General features: G+C 45.3%; 1 protein-coding gene across 3 annotated transcripts in view; it reads left to right on the forward strand.

The window, feature by feature from the left end:
- Positions 1-16,546, forward strand: part of CALCRL (calcitonin receptor like receptor) — an 82,223-nt gene that overhangs the window by 51,385 nt on the left and 14,292 nt on the right. For all 3 annotated transcript variants that reach the window (XM_088655825.1, XM_088655843.1, XM_088655870.1), the window contains exons 4-8: positions 3,100-3,210; positions 4,488-4,600; positions 9,796-9,887; positions 10,738-10,864; positions 11,479-11,632. In XM_088655825.1, coding sequence (XP_088511951.1) covers positions 3,100-3,210; positions 4,488-4,600; positions 9,796-9,887; positions 10,738-10,864; positions 11,479-11,632 — 597 coding nt within the window. The remainder of the gene's footprint in view (positions 1-3,099; positions 3,211-4,487; positions 4,601-9,795; positions 9,888-10,737; positions 10,865-11,478; positions 11,633-16,546) is intronic.

The raw sequence follows: 16,546 nt of genomic DNA on the forward strand, positions 1-16,546 counted from the left end.
CCTTCGCTTAAAAAGCACTCTTGATGCCTTAGGTACCGTACTTTTCCGTGTATAAGACGAGGTTTTGTTTTTTTTTACTGTAAAACAATGTTCAAAATTGGGGGCCGTCTTATACACGGATAGTGCGGAGGGGGGGACTGGAGATTGGTTGCAGCCGCGAGCAGGAGGTTGTCAGCGGCGATTGGGTAGGTGATTGGTGGCTGCGGCAAGGGCTGCTGTGGATTGGCTTCTGCTGCGACAGTTGTGCGTGCGTTTGCCGGCTGCTGGTGGCGAGCGGGCAGACGCTTTGTGGCTTTCGTGACGGGTGTGATTGGCAACGTTTGTCAGTCTGGTGAGTGATTTTCGGCATTCCTCCCCCCAAAAAAGCTCAACAACTATGGGCAACCCTCCCCAAAATAGGGGGCGTCTTATACATGGAAAAATATGGTATTAAGGATCCCTTGCAAACAGTTCAGAGGAGGAGGAAAAGAACAAGGAGCAAACAAACTCAGGGAGTTGAAACTGCAGCACACTGTTCATGGAATTGCATATTTTTAGAAATTATCCTAATTAAATCAGGGTTTTGAAAGGATGGAACGCAGGTCTCAGCAAATCAATGAGACCTAAAAGAAAAGGGACCGTGCAGACCCTTCCACCCGTGATTTTGCAGAGCAAACCAGTTTGTAATGTAGCTTCACTCTAGCATTCTGCTTCATATAGATATTGAAATTTTCCATTTTTCAATTTAAAATACTCATTTTACTTCCTTAAGATATCAATGACTTCCCTTCTTCTCTTTCCATGGTTCATTTTACATATCATAAATCTCTGCAGATTTTACAAAAACTATACAGTCGTACCTCGGTTACAAACACCTCGGGTTACAAACTCCGCAAACCCGGAAGTATTTTCGCCGCACGTGCGCGGTTTGCACAAGCGCAAAGTGTGACAATTGTGCTTTGCACATGCGCAAAATGGCGCTTCGGGTTACTACCATTTCGGGTTACGAACTGCGTCCCGGAACGGATCATGTTCGTAACCCAAGGTACCACTGTACTAACTTAGTATTCCATTATTATCCCCATCAAAACTTGTTTACACTTTATCTTAATGCTGCCAGCGTTTCCAACTGTATACAATCATTTCCCATATATTCAATCAATGTTTTCCAATCGTCTTTAAATGCATGTTCTTCTTGTTCTCTTATTCTATATGTCAGGAATGTCCAACAGGTCGATTGCGATCTACTGGTAGATCCCTGTGAGGTTTCGGTAGATCGCGGTCGATCTCTGGCTCCCTTTCCTTAGTGTCACTTAAAACTGACTCCTGCCATGCCCCCTCACCCCACCCTCCATTGTTGTATGATCTCTGGAAGGGAAGACGGAGTTCTCTCTGGCTGCTGTTTTGATCCATAGCAATCTTTCTGTGAGTGACTATACCCCTTTGTCCCTTGCTTTTACTCCCCCCCCCAAAAAAACACGGAACTCCCTTCCAAAAAAGCTTTTTTATAACCCCTAAAAACAGGGCTTTTCTCCTCCCTGAAAAGCTCAACAACTTTGAGCTGAACCCGCCAAAAATGGGGGTACATCACTGTCTGCTTTTAATTCTGAAAGTAGATTGTAGTCTCTTGAGAGTTGGCCACCCTTGCTATATGTTAAGTCTATGAATTGTGCATATTCTGTGAACTGAAGTTGCCATTCTTCTTTAGTTGGGACCTTGCTTGTTTTCCATTTGGGGGCCAGTGCTTTTTTTCTTTACAAAAAAATGTTTAGAGGTACTCTCATTATCCTACTCATATTGAAATACAGTGGTGCCTCGCCAGACGAATTTAATTTGTTCCACGGGTCTTTTCTTATGACGAAAAATTCGTCTAGCGAATCCCATAGGAATGCATTGAATTTTTTTTTGAATTTTTATTTGCCCATAGGAACGCATTAATTGAATTTCAATGCATTCCTATGGGAAACCGTGATTCGCTAGACGAATTTTTCGTAAAACGAATTTGTCTAGCGAGGCAACCTCCGCTAGAAAAAACCTTTCGTTAAGCGGAAATTTCGTTAAGCAGGGCATTCGTTAAGCAGAGCACCACTGTACTGGCCCTCAATGAGGCCAAACTTAGATTCACAAAATGTTTAGGGGTATGCGTACCCCCGCGTACCCCCAGAAATAAAGCACTGTTTTGAGTTAATGGCATTCTGCTTCTTGGCCGTGCTAGCGTTCAACACTAGGGTGACAGAGCTTCAAGAGCTCCCAGTAATCTATAGATACTCAAGAGGATATGTTAATGATGGTTGAAAGCCCAGATGAAACAGGTGTAGTCATGGGGGGAGATTTTTTGTTTACCTCAAAAGCAGATATGTAGCCATTGCTACAGTATACCTGAAGGAGCATCTCCACCCCCATTGTTCAGCCCAGACACTGAGATCCAGCACCGAGGGCCTTCTGAAGCAAACCTACAGGGAACCAGGCAGAGGGCCTTCTTGGTAGTGGCCACCCTTCCATCAGAGATCAAGGAGATAAACAACTACTTGACATTAAGAAAACACCTAAAGGCAGCCCTGTTTAGGGAAGTGAGTGCTCCCTGGAAGGACAGATCGTGAAGCTGAGGCTCCAATACTTTGGCCACCTCATGAGAAGAGAAGAATCCTTGGAAAAGACCCTGATGTTGGGAAAGATTGAGGGCACTAGGAGAAGGGGACGACAGAGGACAAGATGGTTGGACAGTGTTCTCGAAGCTATGAACATGAGTTTGACCAAACTGCGGGAGGCAGTGCAAGACAGGAGTGCCTGGTGTGCTATGGTCCATGGGGTCACGAAGAGTCGGACACGACTAAACGACTAAACAACAACAACATTTTAATGTATTTTGGTACTTGTTGGAAGCTGCCCAGAGTGGCGGGGAAAACCCAGCCAGATGGGCAGGGTAGAAATAATAATAAAATAATAATAATAATAAATCCATTGGACTTGCTCCAAAGGTCAGCTTCCTGCAACGGAAGGAGTCCTTCCGTCAAAGGAAGTCTCCTTCCGCGGGAGGGCATTCCTCATGTCCAAGGAAGGGCTCCTTGGGATGACTTGGGATTCAACACTTCATAACTTCTTCTCTCATCTTTTGCGTAGGTCCTCATTGCAATAGGACATGGGACGGCTGGTTGTGCTGGGATGATGCCGCTTTGGGGAAAACAGTCGTCCAGAACTGCCCTGATTACTATCAGGACTTTGACCCCTCAGGTAAATCTCTGCCAATGAGGAAATGTATTAAAATGTGAATGAGTCTCACGGATACTATGAGGAAGATGCTGTTTGTGGGTGCTGCTCTTGTGCCTTTCTAAAAGCCACTCTTTTACCCATTCAAGACCAGACTTAGAACATTGGTTCCTTCACATTGTACCAGGCAGAGGGCCTTCTCGGTAGTGGCGCCTGCCCTGTGGAATGCCCTCCCATCAGATGTCAAGGAAATTAACAACTGCCTGACTTTTAGAAAACATCTGAAGGCAGCCCTGTTTAGGAAAGTTTTTAAAGTTTGATGTTTTATCATTTTTTAAATATTCTATTGGGAGCTGCCCAGAGTGGCTGGGGAAACCCAGCCAGATGGGTGGGGTGTAAATAATATATTATTATTATTATTATTATTATTATTATTATTATTATTATTATTATACCTAACTACAGATGGGGAAATGGGTCAATTTAAGTTTTCCCCCGCTTCTCATTTTTCGAGTCTTAAGTTTGGTTCTTTGCATTCCCACATCACTTTGCATTTTTTAAAAAAGATTTTTTTTAAGTGCCTTGCTTGGCTACCGAACTATATTTAGCTTTATATTTAGTAAGTTCTGTAGGCCGGAATATATTGTGCACTTTATATCTTGATGCTGAAATGCCAAACCAGGGCAGAATTGTCATTCACCCAGAGCTGACACAACCAAGGTTAGGACACTAGGACAGCCAAGCAGTTTGCTCGAAGCCTCCTAAACTGTACTGGAGCCGGAGGGTGAGCGTGGCTCCCGCAAGACCACCTTGTGCCTGTGATTTGAAGCTTGGTCTTCACATTCCTAACCTCACATCACAGCTTGGCTGGAAAACCAGCAGCCTAAATAATGTAGTTTGAACTTTGTGCTTCAATTCAACAGTTATTGGACATTTATGCCCTTAAATTTGTAATATCCCATAGGGCAGTGCGTGTTTGATTTATCTGAAAAGTTGTCATGATTATAATCCAGGATGCAATTACGTATGTTTACAACCCACTTTAATGCATGTTTCTCTATTTCAGTGTGAGTGCACAGAACCTTTGTGCTGTGTTATTGCGTCATTGCAACCATAAATGATATATTCACATTTACTTCCCAAGTCAAATAATGAGCTAGATCAGGGTTGTTGCTTTTTTCAATTTCTCTGAAATTTTGACATCATCTTTTATTTTTCTACATCTACTTGTTTAATACAGAGAAGAAACAAGAGTAATGACTATGTGTGTGTTTTCCCTCTCCTTAATTTTCCTTAACAAGAGAAAGTTTTTAAGACCTGTGAAGTAAATGGGCAATGGTTTGTGCATCCCGAAAGCAACAGAACATGGACAAACTACACACGCTGTAGTTTAGGAGTAAGCGAAAAACTGAAGGTAGGCTGAAAAATGAATATTATCGGGGAATGGGATCCATTTCAAAAGCACATGGAACCGATGCTATTATGGCATCGTGCCCCTTTTGATATGCAACCTTTGTTTTTCACTGCCTTTGTATTTCAGGGAAGTTTGAAATGCATGTAGTATTTTATCAAATGGTTACTACTCATGGGTAGGCAAACTATGGCCCGAGGGCCGGATTCGGCCCAATCACCTTCTAAATCCAGCCTTCGGACGGTCCGGGAATCAGCGTGTTTTTTACATGAGTAGAATGTGTGCTTTTATTGAAAATGCATCTCTGGGTTATTTGGGGGGCATAGGAATTCGTTCATTCCCCCGCCCCGCCCCCCCCAAAATAGTCAGCCATTGCACACACACACGGATGACAGCATATATGCCGATGACAGCTTCACAATTGGGAGTCGGCAGGGGGGTGCCTAGACTGACCCACTGGTGTGGACAAGCAATGGGTGGCTTAGAAGCACATTGGACCTTACTGATGTGCACCACATCGTGCAAATGCGACTTGAAACACAATGGGAGGGGGGGGGACAACTTTGCTGGTTTTAAGCCAGTAATGTGTATATAGCCTAAGATGGCAGGGCAGCAAAAATAGGAAGGAAGGAAGGCTGATGGCTTACTGAGCTAGGGACACGCGTGGCGCTGTGGTCTAAACCAATGAGCCTCTTGGGCTTGCTGATCAGAAGGTCGACAGTTCGAATCCCCATGACGGGGTGAGCACCCATTGCTCTGTCCACCTAGCTCCTGCCAACTTAGCAGTTCGAAAGCACACCAGTGCAAGTAGGTACCGCTGCGGTGGGAAGGTAGATGGTGTTTCCGTGCGCTCTGGTTTCCTTCACAGTGTTCCGTTACTCCAGAAGGGGTTTAGTCCTGCTGGTCGCATGACCCGGAAAGCTGTCTGTAGACAAACGCCAGCTCCCTCAGCCTGAAAAGCGAGATGAGAGCTGCAACCTCATGGTCACCTTTGACTGGACTTAACTGTCCAGCATCCTTTACCTTTACCTTTTACCTACTGAGCTTAGTAGACCAGTGCCCCATTCACTATAATGCACCACCAGCCTAGTGGCAGTGATTATTAAAGAGCGCTGGGCCATTCTGCCCACTGGTTCCATGGAATAGGCAAGAGGACAAATTCTACCAATGAGCATTTAAGAGTGAAGCACCCTGCACCCTGTCCCGGCATCCTAATCTTCAAGCTGTTCTGTTGAATGGAGCATAGCCAACTAAAAGGTGTTTGATGTTTGGGAAGCGCATTTTGTTTAATGACAGCTTGAGACCCATGAAGTTCCTATTGGGTTACAGTGCAGTTGGTCTCATGGATTTTGCAAGGTCTATAAATATAGGCCTCGATCACCCCTGTGGCTTCCTTGCAAGCCGGATTTTGTGTGTGTGTGTGTGTGAGTGAGAGAGAGAGAGAGAGAGAGAGAGAAAGATTTAACCTGCTAAGTGCTCATGATCTCAAAGTTACATGAGGACCTTTTGTAAAATAAAGGGTGGAGAAGCAGGCATGCAGCAATCTCTGTTTAGAACCAGCCTGCACCTCTTGCATACCTACCAAGTTCCGGCCTGAGAAATAAGGGACCGGACCGGAAGTAGCAGACCGGAAGTAGCGCTGCCGCCATTTTGGAACTGGGCGGAGCATGCTCAGAAGCGACTTTTGATGCTGCTTTGCCCAGTTCCAAAATGGCCGCCACGCCAGAAGTCGCACTGCAGCCATTTTGGAACTGGGCAGAGCTGCATCAAAAGTTGCTTCTGAGCATGCTCCGCCCAGTTCCAAAATGGCCGCCGCGCCAGAATAAACCGGGGAAAACAAAAAAATCCGTTTTTTTAGGTGAGAACAGCTAGAAAAACGGGGGTTTCCCGGGGAATACGGGAGACTTGGCAGCTATGCTTTTGTGGTCCTCAGAATTGAGCATAGCCTCACATACCCTAACCCAGGGGTCAGCAAACGTTTTCAGCAAGTGGCTGGTCCACTGTCCCTTGGACCTTGTGGGGGGGCTGGACTATATTTTTTTGGGAGGATGAACGAAGTCCTATGCCCCACAAATAACCCAGAGATGCATTATAATTAAAAGGACACATTCTACTCATGTAAAAACATGCTGATTCCTGGACTGTTCGCAGGCCCTGATTTAGAAGGCGATTGGGCCGGATCCAGCCCCCGAGCCTTACTTTGCCTACCTATGCCCCTAACCCATGTTTGTGCAACCTGCAAAGTCTCTGAAGACGATTCCATCTGTGCTTAGAAGTCCCAGTAGCCAGAGGCAGGCCAGAGGCAGGCCACAATAGCCAGAGGCAGGCTCTGGTTCATCAGAATGGCTCACAAGTTACCCAGGCCAGATTTTAAAGTGAATACGTTTTTGGGACTTGTGTTGATCATGGAGGCCAGCTCTGCTTTCCGGCACAAGGGGCAGAAGCAGCCATCGGCAGAACTGGACTAGTCCTTAGAATGCCTCACCAACACAGAACCTGGGAATCTCCCAAAGAGAGTTTTAGGGACTGAGCAGAGTTATGGGATCTCCCAGGCAATGTCCTAAGTGGTTTATTCTGAGAACCGCAGCATAGTCTCTTAACCGCTATTTGCCAATCGGTGAATTTCACAAACAGATGCAAGAGATGCCACTCCAAGCTTGATACAGATGTGATTAATTCAGAAATATATATTCCGCCATTTACCATGAGTATCAGATTATCTCATCTGCATTTGCACCAGCTTCCATTTATTTCTCCTTTTCTCTCTTTTTTTATAAAAAAATAACACTGGTGGAAAAGTATCAGTTCAGTATGTCAATCACAGTTTATTTAGGTGTCTTTCATTTGCCGTTTTAAGATCCTCTTGCGGCACACATGGATTTCATCGAAGCACTTTAGAATCACGCTCATTTGCAGAACATTCATAATGGGCTCAATATGAGATGAATCAAGTTTAATGCATAGCTGTACTCAATAAAGTAAACTCACGTTATGCAAGAGCAGACAAGTATTTTATTTTATTTTTTTTAAAAAAAGATTGCAGTATGAAATAATGGCTGCTGTTCTCAAAATGCAGTGCCCCCCCCCCCGGCTTCAAGGAAGCCACTTTGCAAATAAGCAAAGTTGAACAAGGCTAAACATTGGCATGGAGGTGGGGGGCGGGGGCTTCGGGGGTCTTTGGATCTGAAGGAGTTTATCATTTAGCCCTATATCTCGGTGTCCAATGCGCCTGACAGCAAAAAAAAATTAACAATATAGCAAAACCACATAATAAACTACTGAAAGCGGTAGCAAAAGAAAACAGATTTTTAAAAACCTGGCAATCAACAAGAAGCTCAGCGAAACGGAAAACTATCTATCGCTGGTTTGAGCTGGGGCGTAGCTTGGGTTGCTGGCACCCAGGGTGGGGCAGGGTGGATTGGGCAGCAGTTAGTCCCTTCACTGGCCAGTGTCTAATCCAGGGAGTCTTTTCTCTAAAACTAGCCCCAACCTGGCAGCAGAGATAAGGCAGAGAAACACGAAGCTGGGAGCGCCGCTATGTCGCCTCACCTTCCTGTGCTTGCAGTGAGGCGCTCTAGGCCAGGCACCCCCGAACTTCGGCCCTCCAGATGTTTTGGACTACAATTCCCATCATCCCTGACCACTGGTCCTGTTAACTAGGGATCATGGGAGTTGTAGGCCAAAACATCTGGAGGGCCGCAGTTTGGGGATGCCTGCTCTAGGCAATGCAGTTCTTTTGTGCCTTGCTCTTCCTCCCTCCTTCCTCGATGGGTGGCATTGGCGCTGTCCCCCTCCCTCCCTCTTGGCCCAGGGGTGGGGCACATGCAGGCATCCCTTCACCAGCCATGAAGAGAAGGAGGCTCTGCTAACCCCCCCCCCCCAAGCCCCAAAGTCCTGGCCTGTGGCTCCGGTCTTGATGAGGAAGCCTGTCGTGAGGGCACCTGGTTGCACTCCCTCGGAAATTTGCGCCCCGGGTCACTGCCCACCATGGTACGCCACTGGGCTTAAGGCTACCATTCTTATTTGTGAGTAAGCAGCACTGAATTCATTGGACCTTTCTTCTGAATACAGTCATACCTCGGTTTAAGTATGGTACGCTTCGGTTTGAGTACTTTCATTAAGTACTCTGCGGACCCGTCTGGAACGGATTAATCCACTTTCCATTACTTTCAATGGGAAAGTTCGCTTCAGGTTAAGTACGCATCAGGTTAAGTACGGACTTCCGGAACCAATTACACTGATACCGTGTTTCTCCAAAAATAAGACACCGTCTTATATTTATTTTTCCTTAAAAAAAAAACACGGTGGCTTATTTTCAGGGATGTCTTTTTTTAAAATTAAGTATGGTACAGTTAAGGTTAACAAGGTTAAACTGCCTATCACTATGGTTTATTTTCGGGGTATGGCTTATTTACGGAGAAACACGGTACTTCGGGTTAAGTACGCTTCAGGTTGAGTACTTCACGGACCTGTCTGGAATGGATTAATCCACTTTCCAATACTTTCAATGGGAAAGTTCGCTTCAGGTTAAGTACACTTCAGTTTAAGTACTCCGTGGACCATGTGGAATGGATTAATCCACTTTCCATTACTTTCAATGGGAAAGTTCGCTTCAGGTTAAGTACAGACTTCCAGAACCAATTGTGTACTTAAACCGAGGTACCACTGTACTGTATACTGTCTTAGTTTCATGATGCTAGCCGCCATGAGCCCAGCTCCAGCTGGGGATGGCGGGGTACAAATAAAAAATTATTATTATTATTAGGCATGTGTAGGATTGCTCCCTGAAATGAGGGAGGAAATGAGGTGCTTGGAGGGGGATATGTAAAGACATGAGGCCGCCACTGAACCTGCCCTGCCTTCATGCCCACCAGTCTGATGGTTCTTAATGGTGACTCAGGTAGCCCAACCATGGAAGCTGGTTTTAGGACTCTAAACGTGCAGGCCAGGAATGGGAAAACTGTGGCCTCTGGATATTGCTGGAAACCAGCCAGTCTGGTCGGGGATGACGGGAATTGTAATCCTACAACTCCTGCAGGACCACAGATTCCCTGTCCCTAGTGTAGACAGTCACAGAGTAGAGAGATGAACTAATGCTAATATCCTATTTTGTACTAGCCGTGTTACCTTGGAATGCTTTGTACCTATTTAGTTCATGGGATTTGGGGTTTCATCTTCTTCTCTGTGTTTTATTGCAGACAGCTATGAATTTGTATTACCTCACTATCATTGGTCATAGCCTTTCAATAGTTTCACTTTTGATTTCCCTTGGCATATTCTTCTTTTTTAGGTAAGTATAATTCTATTTATATTTTGCTCTTCCCCTGACTTTATATAGTTTTATTATTATTGGGGGGGGGACACACTAATAAATCACCATGACATATAAATCATTCCATTTCTCACATCTAAAATTATTTTGAACAACTATTGGCAATGATGACTGTCATTTTTTTTTAATTTTTACTGATGCATTCACATTTAACAATGTTTGAACATTCATTTATCAGCTCAGTACAGTCATACTCCATGTTATGTCTGCTGCAGGTTACGTCCTTTCGGGTTGCGCTCTGTGCCAAACCCAGAAGTACTGGAACGGGTTACTTCCGGGTTTGGCACGCACGCATGCACAGAAACGCTAAATCGCTCTTTGCGCATGCGCAGAAGCACCGAATCACAACCCGCGCATGCGCAGATGCAGATCACGTTCACAACCCGAGCATCCACTGTAAGCCAAAATATGAATGAATCTCTTCCATGCCCATACGGCTTCATTGCTCCTCCCTTCATAGCCTAAGCAATGAAACCGGGAAGCCATAGTTTCATGTTTTATCCTAGCCAGGAAACTATGGTTATCAGTATTAGAACAAACTAGGAACTTAAACCATGATCTGAAGTTGTTTTAATGCCATGGCTTGTGCTGAAGTGCAGTAGCCATAGTTTCCCAACTTGGATGAAACAGGAAACGATGGTTAGTTGGAAGCTTCCTAGTTTGATTGCTTGTACTACAAAGGAAAGTGCACAGGCAAAATGCTTGCTCCTTTCTTGGTTTACTGTATTCCAGCATATAACTGCATTGCTACTGTTGCAAATGTCTTGACCATCCACATTAATCTCCTCTTGTGTATGTTTAATTTCAGGAGCCTGAGTTGCCAGAGGATCACGTTGCATAAAAATCTCTTTTTCTCTTTTGTTTTCAACTCCATCGTTACAGTCATTTCTCTCACGGGAGTTGCCAACAACCAACAGCTGGTTCATCATAATCCAGTAAGTGGGCAAGCCTTTGGTTGTTTTACTGCTTCATAAGTAGCAGCATTCCAGTCTCAAAAGTCTGATAGGCAGTGCAAGTGTGTCTTTTTCCAGCAGAAGTAATTAGATGGCGAATTTGATACCTACAGATTAGATGGAGGGCAAGGTGGGGCTGCTCTGCTTTACCTGACCTCCCTCCAGCTGAGTCACTGCTGCGTACCAGGATGGAGACTGGAAATGGCCAGGTTGGTGCAGTGCTAATGCGCCAGCAGAATCAATCCGGTCCTCATGCCAGTGCATTTGCACCATGCCAACCTCATTGCCACCTCGTCCCTGCCCCTATCCATCCTGGGGCCTCCTGACCTTCAGATCGTTGGAGAGCTTAGATGGCTGCATGGCAAGAGGACACAATAGGAAACTTTCCTTTTGCAAGTTTATTTTAGTACCCAAGCCTATAGCATGAACACGGCACTTGAAAGTTACAAACGTATCTATTTCAAAACATGGCAGTTCGGAGAATTTTTTTAAAAAAAATTCTTCACATTAAAATTATTGCCCAAAACAAGTCTTATGTAGTTGTTTCTACTTATTATTACACTTGACATTGTTCTGCTGGTATTTTCCCCCCGTAGGTCGGATGCAAAGTGGCTCAGTTCTTCCATCTTTATTTAATGATCTGCAATTACTTCTGGATGCTCTGCGAAGGCATTTACCTGCACACGCTCATTGTGGTGGCTGTATTTGCAGAAAAGCAGCACTTACTGTGGTATTACCTTCTCGGATGGGGTATGCTATTTTCCTCCTTCTTTTTCCTCTTCTTAAATCCCAAAGATGTGCCATTAATATCCGCTGGAGAGCGCAAGCATAATGGTGCTTTCATTTAAGAGTTTTGCAATGCCATGGTTGAAGCAAGGCTGGCCCGAAGCACATGGTTCAGGCAATGGGTTGAGACGGGTGACAGATTGTGTGCCCAACACCCTCCCATCCACCAAACACAAGGCCACCTCCAAATGGGTGGCTGGCCGGCCTGCTGCTCTTGCCATTGCCCATCTGGTTGGCCCATCTAATGTCAACTCCTGCTACTCCTCCCAACCCCCTAACTGTCAAGGACTGGGCAGTATGCCACCTTTCCATAGTTGAAACTATGCTCAAGGTGGCTCACAACCATAGCTGCCAAGTCTCCCGTTTTCCCCGGGAAATCCCCGTTTTTCCAGCTGTTCCTAGCTGAAAAAACGGATTTTTTGTTTTTCCCCAGTTTATTCTGGCGCGGCGGCCATTTTGGAACTGGGCAAAGCAGCATCAAAAGTCACTTCTGAGCATGCTCCGCCCAGTTCCAAAATGGCGGCAGCGCTACTTCCGGTCTGCTATTTCCGACCCGGTCCCTTATTTCTCTGACAGCAACTTGGCAGGTATGCTCACAACATGATAAGGTTTGCACAATTACAAACATAACAGGAGTCATAAACAATAAATAAAACACATCAAAAAGTACGCAACCTAATGGAAACAATTTCCACATAAATCATGAGATCTAAAACTAAAGATACAGCAATAATACCGGTATCAATAACAGCAACAGTTTCTCAACCCCCCATAAACAAGACTCCAGCCGAAGAATCTGTTCAATAGCCTCAGCTTTTGTAGCTGGAGTCAGTCCGCACTCCACTCTCCCAGGCCAGATGGGGAAAGGGCCTGTGGGGCAGGGTGCGGGGCTTCCAGGGATCACAGCCAAGATGGTCTCATTTAAAACAACACAGATAAAAACAAAAACAATTTAAAAGAGGAGCCCTCGGTGCTCAGCAACAGCTGCAGTCCTTGTGAAGCCTGGCGAGCCCTGCTCCAAGCCAGGTGGAAAGAGGGAAGGGCGGGGCCTTTCAGGCCCTCAACAGGTAGTCCTCCTGGTCATGTCAGGGGCTGGGCAGAGGAGGAGGAGTGACGGAGACCACTGACCCTTCCAGGGAGGAGGAAAAGGAAGACAGTATAGATTTACAACAGGGGTTTGCGGAAGTCACAGCTCAGAGGCAGGTGAGGGGGAAAGTTGGGGAATTGTGGGAGAGCCGGAGCAGCTGGCTGACATGTTGTCCCTAGAAAGTATTCCAGACCCTCCATCTCGCAGAACTTGGTGAGCCTTAAAAGTAGAAGAGCAAGGAGCTCAAAGACAGAGGGCACCCGTAGAGGAGGCGATGATGATGATGAATGAGGAAGTGGGAGAGACGGGGAGGTGGAGATTCCCTTGGGACAACGCCATTATCCAAGAGGCTGGGTTCTATAGCCCCTCTCTGCAAAGCTTGAAATAAAAAAGGACTGGAAGAAACTTTTCCTTGTCTTTATACTTTCCCAAGCAACCAGCCGGGAGCCGCTGACAGCACCTGACAGAAACTGCTGCTCCCTCCCACCCCAGCCTGCTCACTCACTTGCTCCTCTTGTGGCGGATAACAGTCTTGGGCACTCCATGCATCCCTCTAAGTCAGAGCTTTCTAAACTGTGTGTCGTGACACAATTAGTATGTCAACAGCAATGTGTAGGTGTGTCGCGCGAACGCTCCCCGTGCTCCTCCCCGGGCTGAAAAAATGAAAAGGGGTTAGTTTAACCTCTGGTTTGCTAGCAAAACTGAATCGCTGTGTCGTGAAATTATGCCTGTCTAAAAAGTGTGTCAGCAGCGTGAAATGTTTGGAAAGCTCTGCTCTAAGTGAGTTGAGATCACCTCAGGAGATCCTACACCACAACCGCTCTGTTGCTGCAAGTAGTTTAATTTCAACATCTTTTTTCCTCATATATTCCTCATTTTAAAATGGCTAATCAGAATAAAAATACAGTGGTACCTCAGTTTAAGTACACAATTGGTTCTGGAAGTCTGTACTTAAACTGAAGCGTACTTAACCTGAAGCAAACTTTCCCATTGAAAGTAATGGAAAGTGGATTAATCTGTTCCAGATGGGTCCGCGGAGTACTTAAACTGAAAGTACCAAAACCGAAGCGTACTCAAACCAAGGTATGGCTGTAAATGTGTGGTCCATGGCAGGCCACAATAAATCAATAAGGAATGAATCCTAAAAGCAATGTAAAAAAACAAAAAAGCAGGGGGAATACCCCCAGGGGAGGGATTTACTAAATGCAAGTTATATATCCACATAAGGGACGCAATCCCAATGCCGTTGCCACTCACCTTTGAACAGTTTTGTCACTTTACATTGTAATTTGCGGGTGTCACTGCAAAGCAGTGGAGGTGCCCTAAGGGTGAACTTGTCCGTAATTCCTCACTCTGAGGAGGAATCTCTAATTCAGAAGGTTTGCACAGTGGGTGGGGGAAGAATGGCAGCAGCAGTTGGAAGAGGGAAGGATATGGGAGAAATATCAGTAATTGATCAGGCAGAAGGAGGGGCAGTGTTGGCTGAGGAAGTGGCAACGACTCTCTCATCCAGGACATGGATGGGATTTCAAAGGTAGAATTGAAGTCCAGGGGGAATTTCTGAAAGGTGGCACTTTGTCCTGGATCTTAGGCAAGTCAAACTTTCGGGGTGTCCTGGTTTTTACTTATTGAAATATCTGTGTTCAAGAGAGAAAGTCGGAAGTTGGCAGCCCTTCTGCTTTGCTCTCTCTTGTAGCTAAGAAATAAAACCAGAGTCAACTTAAGAATGTCAATCTTCTTTGCCCCTTTGTTTTTGTCTGGCGAATAAACCTTTGCCATGGCATTTAGGCAGCCATCTTTATCTTGGCTAAAAAAGACAGTGCACATTTAAGCCTAATCAGGAAACAGCTCCTCTTTTGTGGAGAGAAAAAATAGTCTTCTATTGTGAAAAGGCATTCAGGGGTAATTATTCATTGTTTCTGATCTCCGAGGTGTTTATACAGGAATGAGTGTTTGTTTTCAAAGAAGTCTCGCCATTCCTAAGGTAGGAGGTCGAACCAACTTCTATTTTTCCAGCAGTTCCTCTTGACCTGCTTTGTTCTCAGAGGAAAGCAAAAAAAAATTATTGAGATGAAAAAACCTGATGCGGAGAACAGTATTGAAGACTGTAGGCTGAAATTTCTGAAGTTAATCCAGTTAGCTTTGGGGGCTTTTCTGTTTAAAGAAAAATTAGACCCATGTGAACTGCCTTATCCCTGTGAGCATAAACACTGGGGAACCTGATCCACAAAAAAGAGCCAGATTCAATTTGGATTTAAGATGGCTCCTGGTCCTATCCCATGAGCCCTTTTGGTGACTCAGTGGCCCGTAGTGTTCTAGTTGCTTATGCCCCTCCCTCTTTGAATTTTAGTTTGTTTTTATTTTTCTTGTGGACCAAAACAGCTTCCATTGCTTTTTACTCTCCCAGGGTGTTCCACCTTTTATCTGCCGTGCACAGAGCATAGCTGCCAAGTTATCCCTTTTTTACAGGGATTTTCCCTTATGCTGAATAGGCTTCCTCGCGAGAAAAGGGAAAACTTGGCAGCTATGGCACAGAGACAAATTAAGCAAACACCTCCTGCTCAAAACTGCAGCATTGCAGCAGAGAGTTGGCAGAAAGTATATCAGAAGCCCAGCCTTTAAGGGACCTGGCAGGTTTGGTTATTCTTCCCTTGGGATCTGGCTTTTAGTGTGTCAGGTTCTGACCTGTGGAACTCCCTGCCTCTGGAGAGACTCAACAGGAACTATCCCCCCCCCACCTTTCCTCTTGGGGCGGGGGAATGTTTAGACAAGTCTTTACGACAGAGCTTTCCAAACTTTGCATGTTGGCGACACACTTTTTAGATATGCATTTCGTGACACACCAATTCCATTTGACTAGCATACCGGAGGGTAAACTAACCCCTTTCCAGCCTTGGGAGGAGCACCTACACAGTGCAGCCGACACACTAATGCAGGCATCCCCAAACTGCGGCCCTCCAGATGTTTTGGCCTACAACTCCCATGATCCCTAGCTAACAGGACCAGTGGTCGGGGAAGATGGGAATTGTAGTCCAAAAAATCTGGAGGAATGAAGTTTGGGGATGCCTGCACTAATGTGTCGCGAGACACAGTTTGGAAATCTCTGCTTTACGGCATGCTTTTCCCCCTTTCAACTATTCAGTATTTATTGATCTTTATTTATGTTTCTATGGATCGTTTGTTGATTTTATCCTTACGTGCTGCACTCTACCTTGCTATATATACCATATTTTTTTATTATAAGTTTGTAAGTTAATAAACACACAGCTCCTTCGGAAGCCGTTTCCAGATCAGGAGATTTAATAGCAGTGACGGCTGGGTCATCTGAGGGTTGACACCCTCGCTCCTGCCCCAGAGTGAAAACCTGGCTTGCTGTAAGCTAGATCTTTTGGTCTTCATTCTTAAGCGCCTTGCTACACCTTTAAGGCCCGAGACTGCGAGGAATCGGATGAGGGTTCCATTATGTACCATCACAGCCCTTCAGAAAGGGCATCAGAGCATGCTTAGTCGTCCTCTGAGTTGATAATACAATCCTCCTGTGACCCTTTTTCCCACGGACAAAAATGTCACCTTGGTCAAAGGAACAAACTCAGGGACCTGCCCCAGGCCAAATGCTAAAGATAATCTGAATATGATAAATAATGGTTTGGGGCATCTGTTTTAAAGTACTACGTGGGACGGCATGGTGGGTAGCTTCCGAAAATCTAATTTTGTGCTTTTCGGAACCATGTGGCTTATTTTAATTTTAAAGCTTTAATAGCTATTTAACATAGACTTCTCTGACAGCTTTG

This window comes from Zootoca vivipara, chromosome 1 (assembly GCF_965207765.1).
Source record: "Zootoca vivipara chromosome 1, rZooViv2.hap1.1, whole genome shotgun sequence".
Taxonomy (NCBI): Eukaryota; Metazoa; Chordata; class Lepidosauria; order Squamata; family Lacertidae; genus Zootoca; species Zootoca vivipara.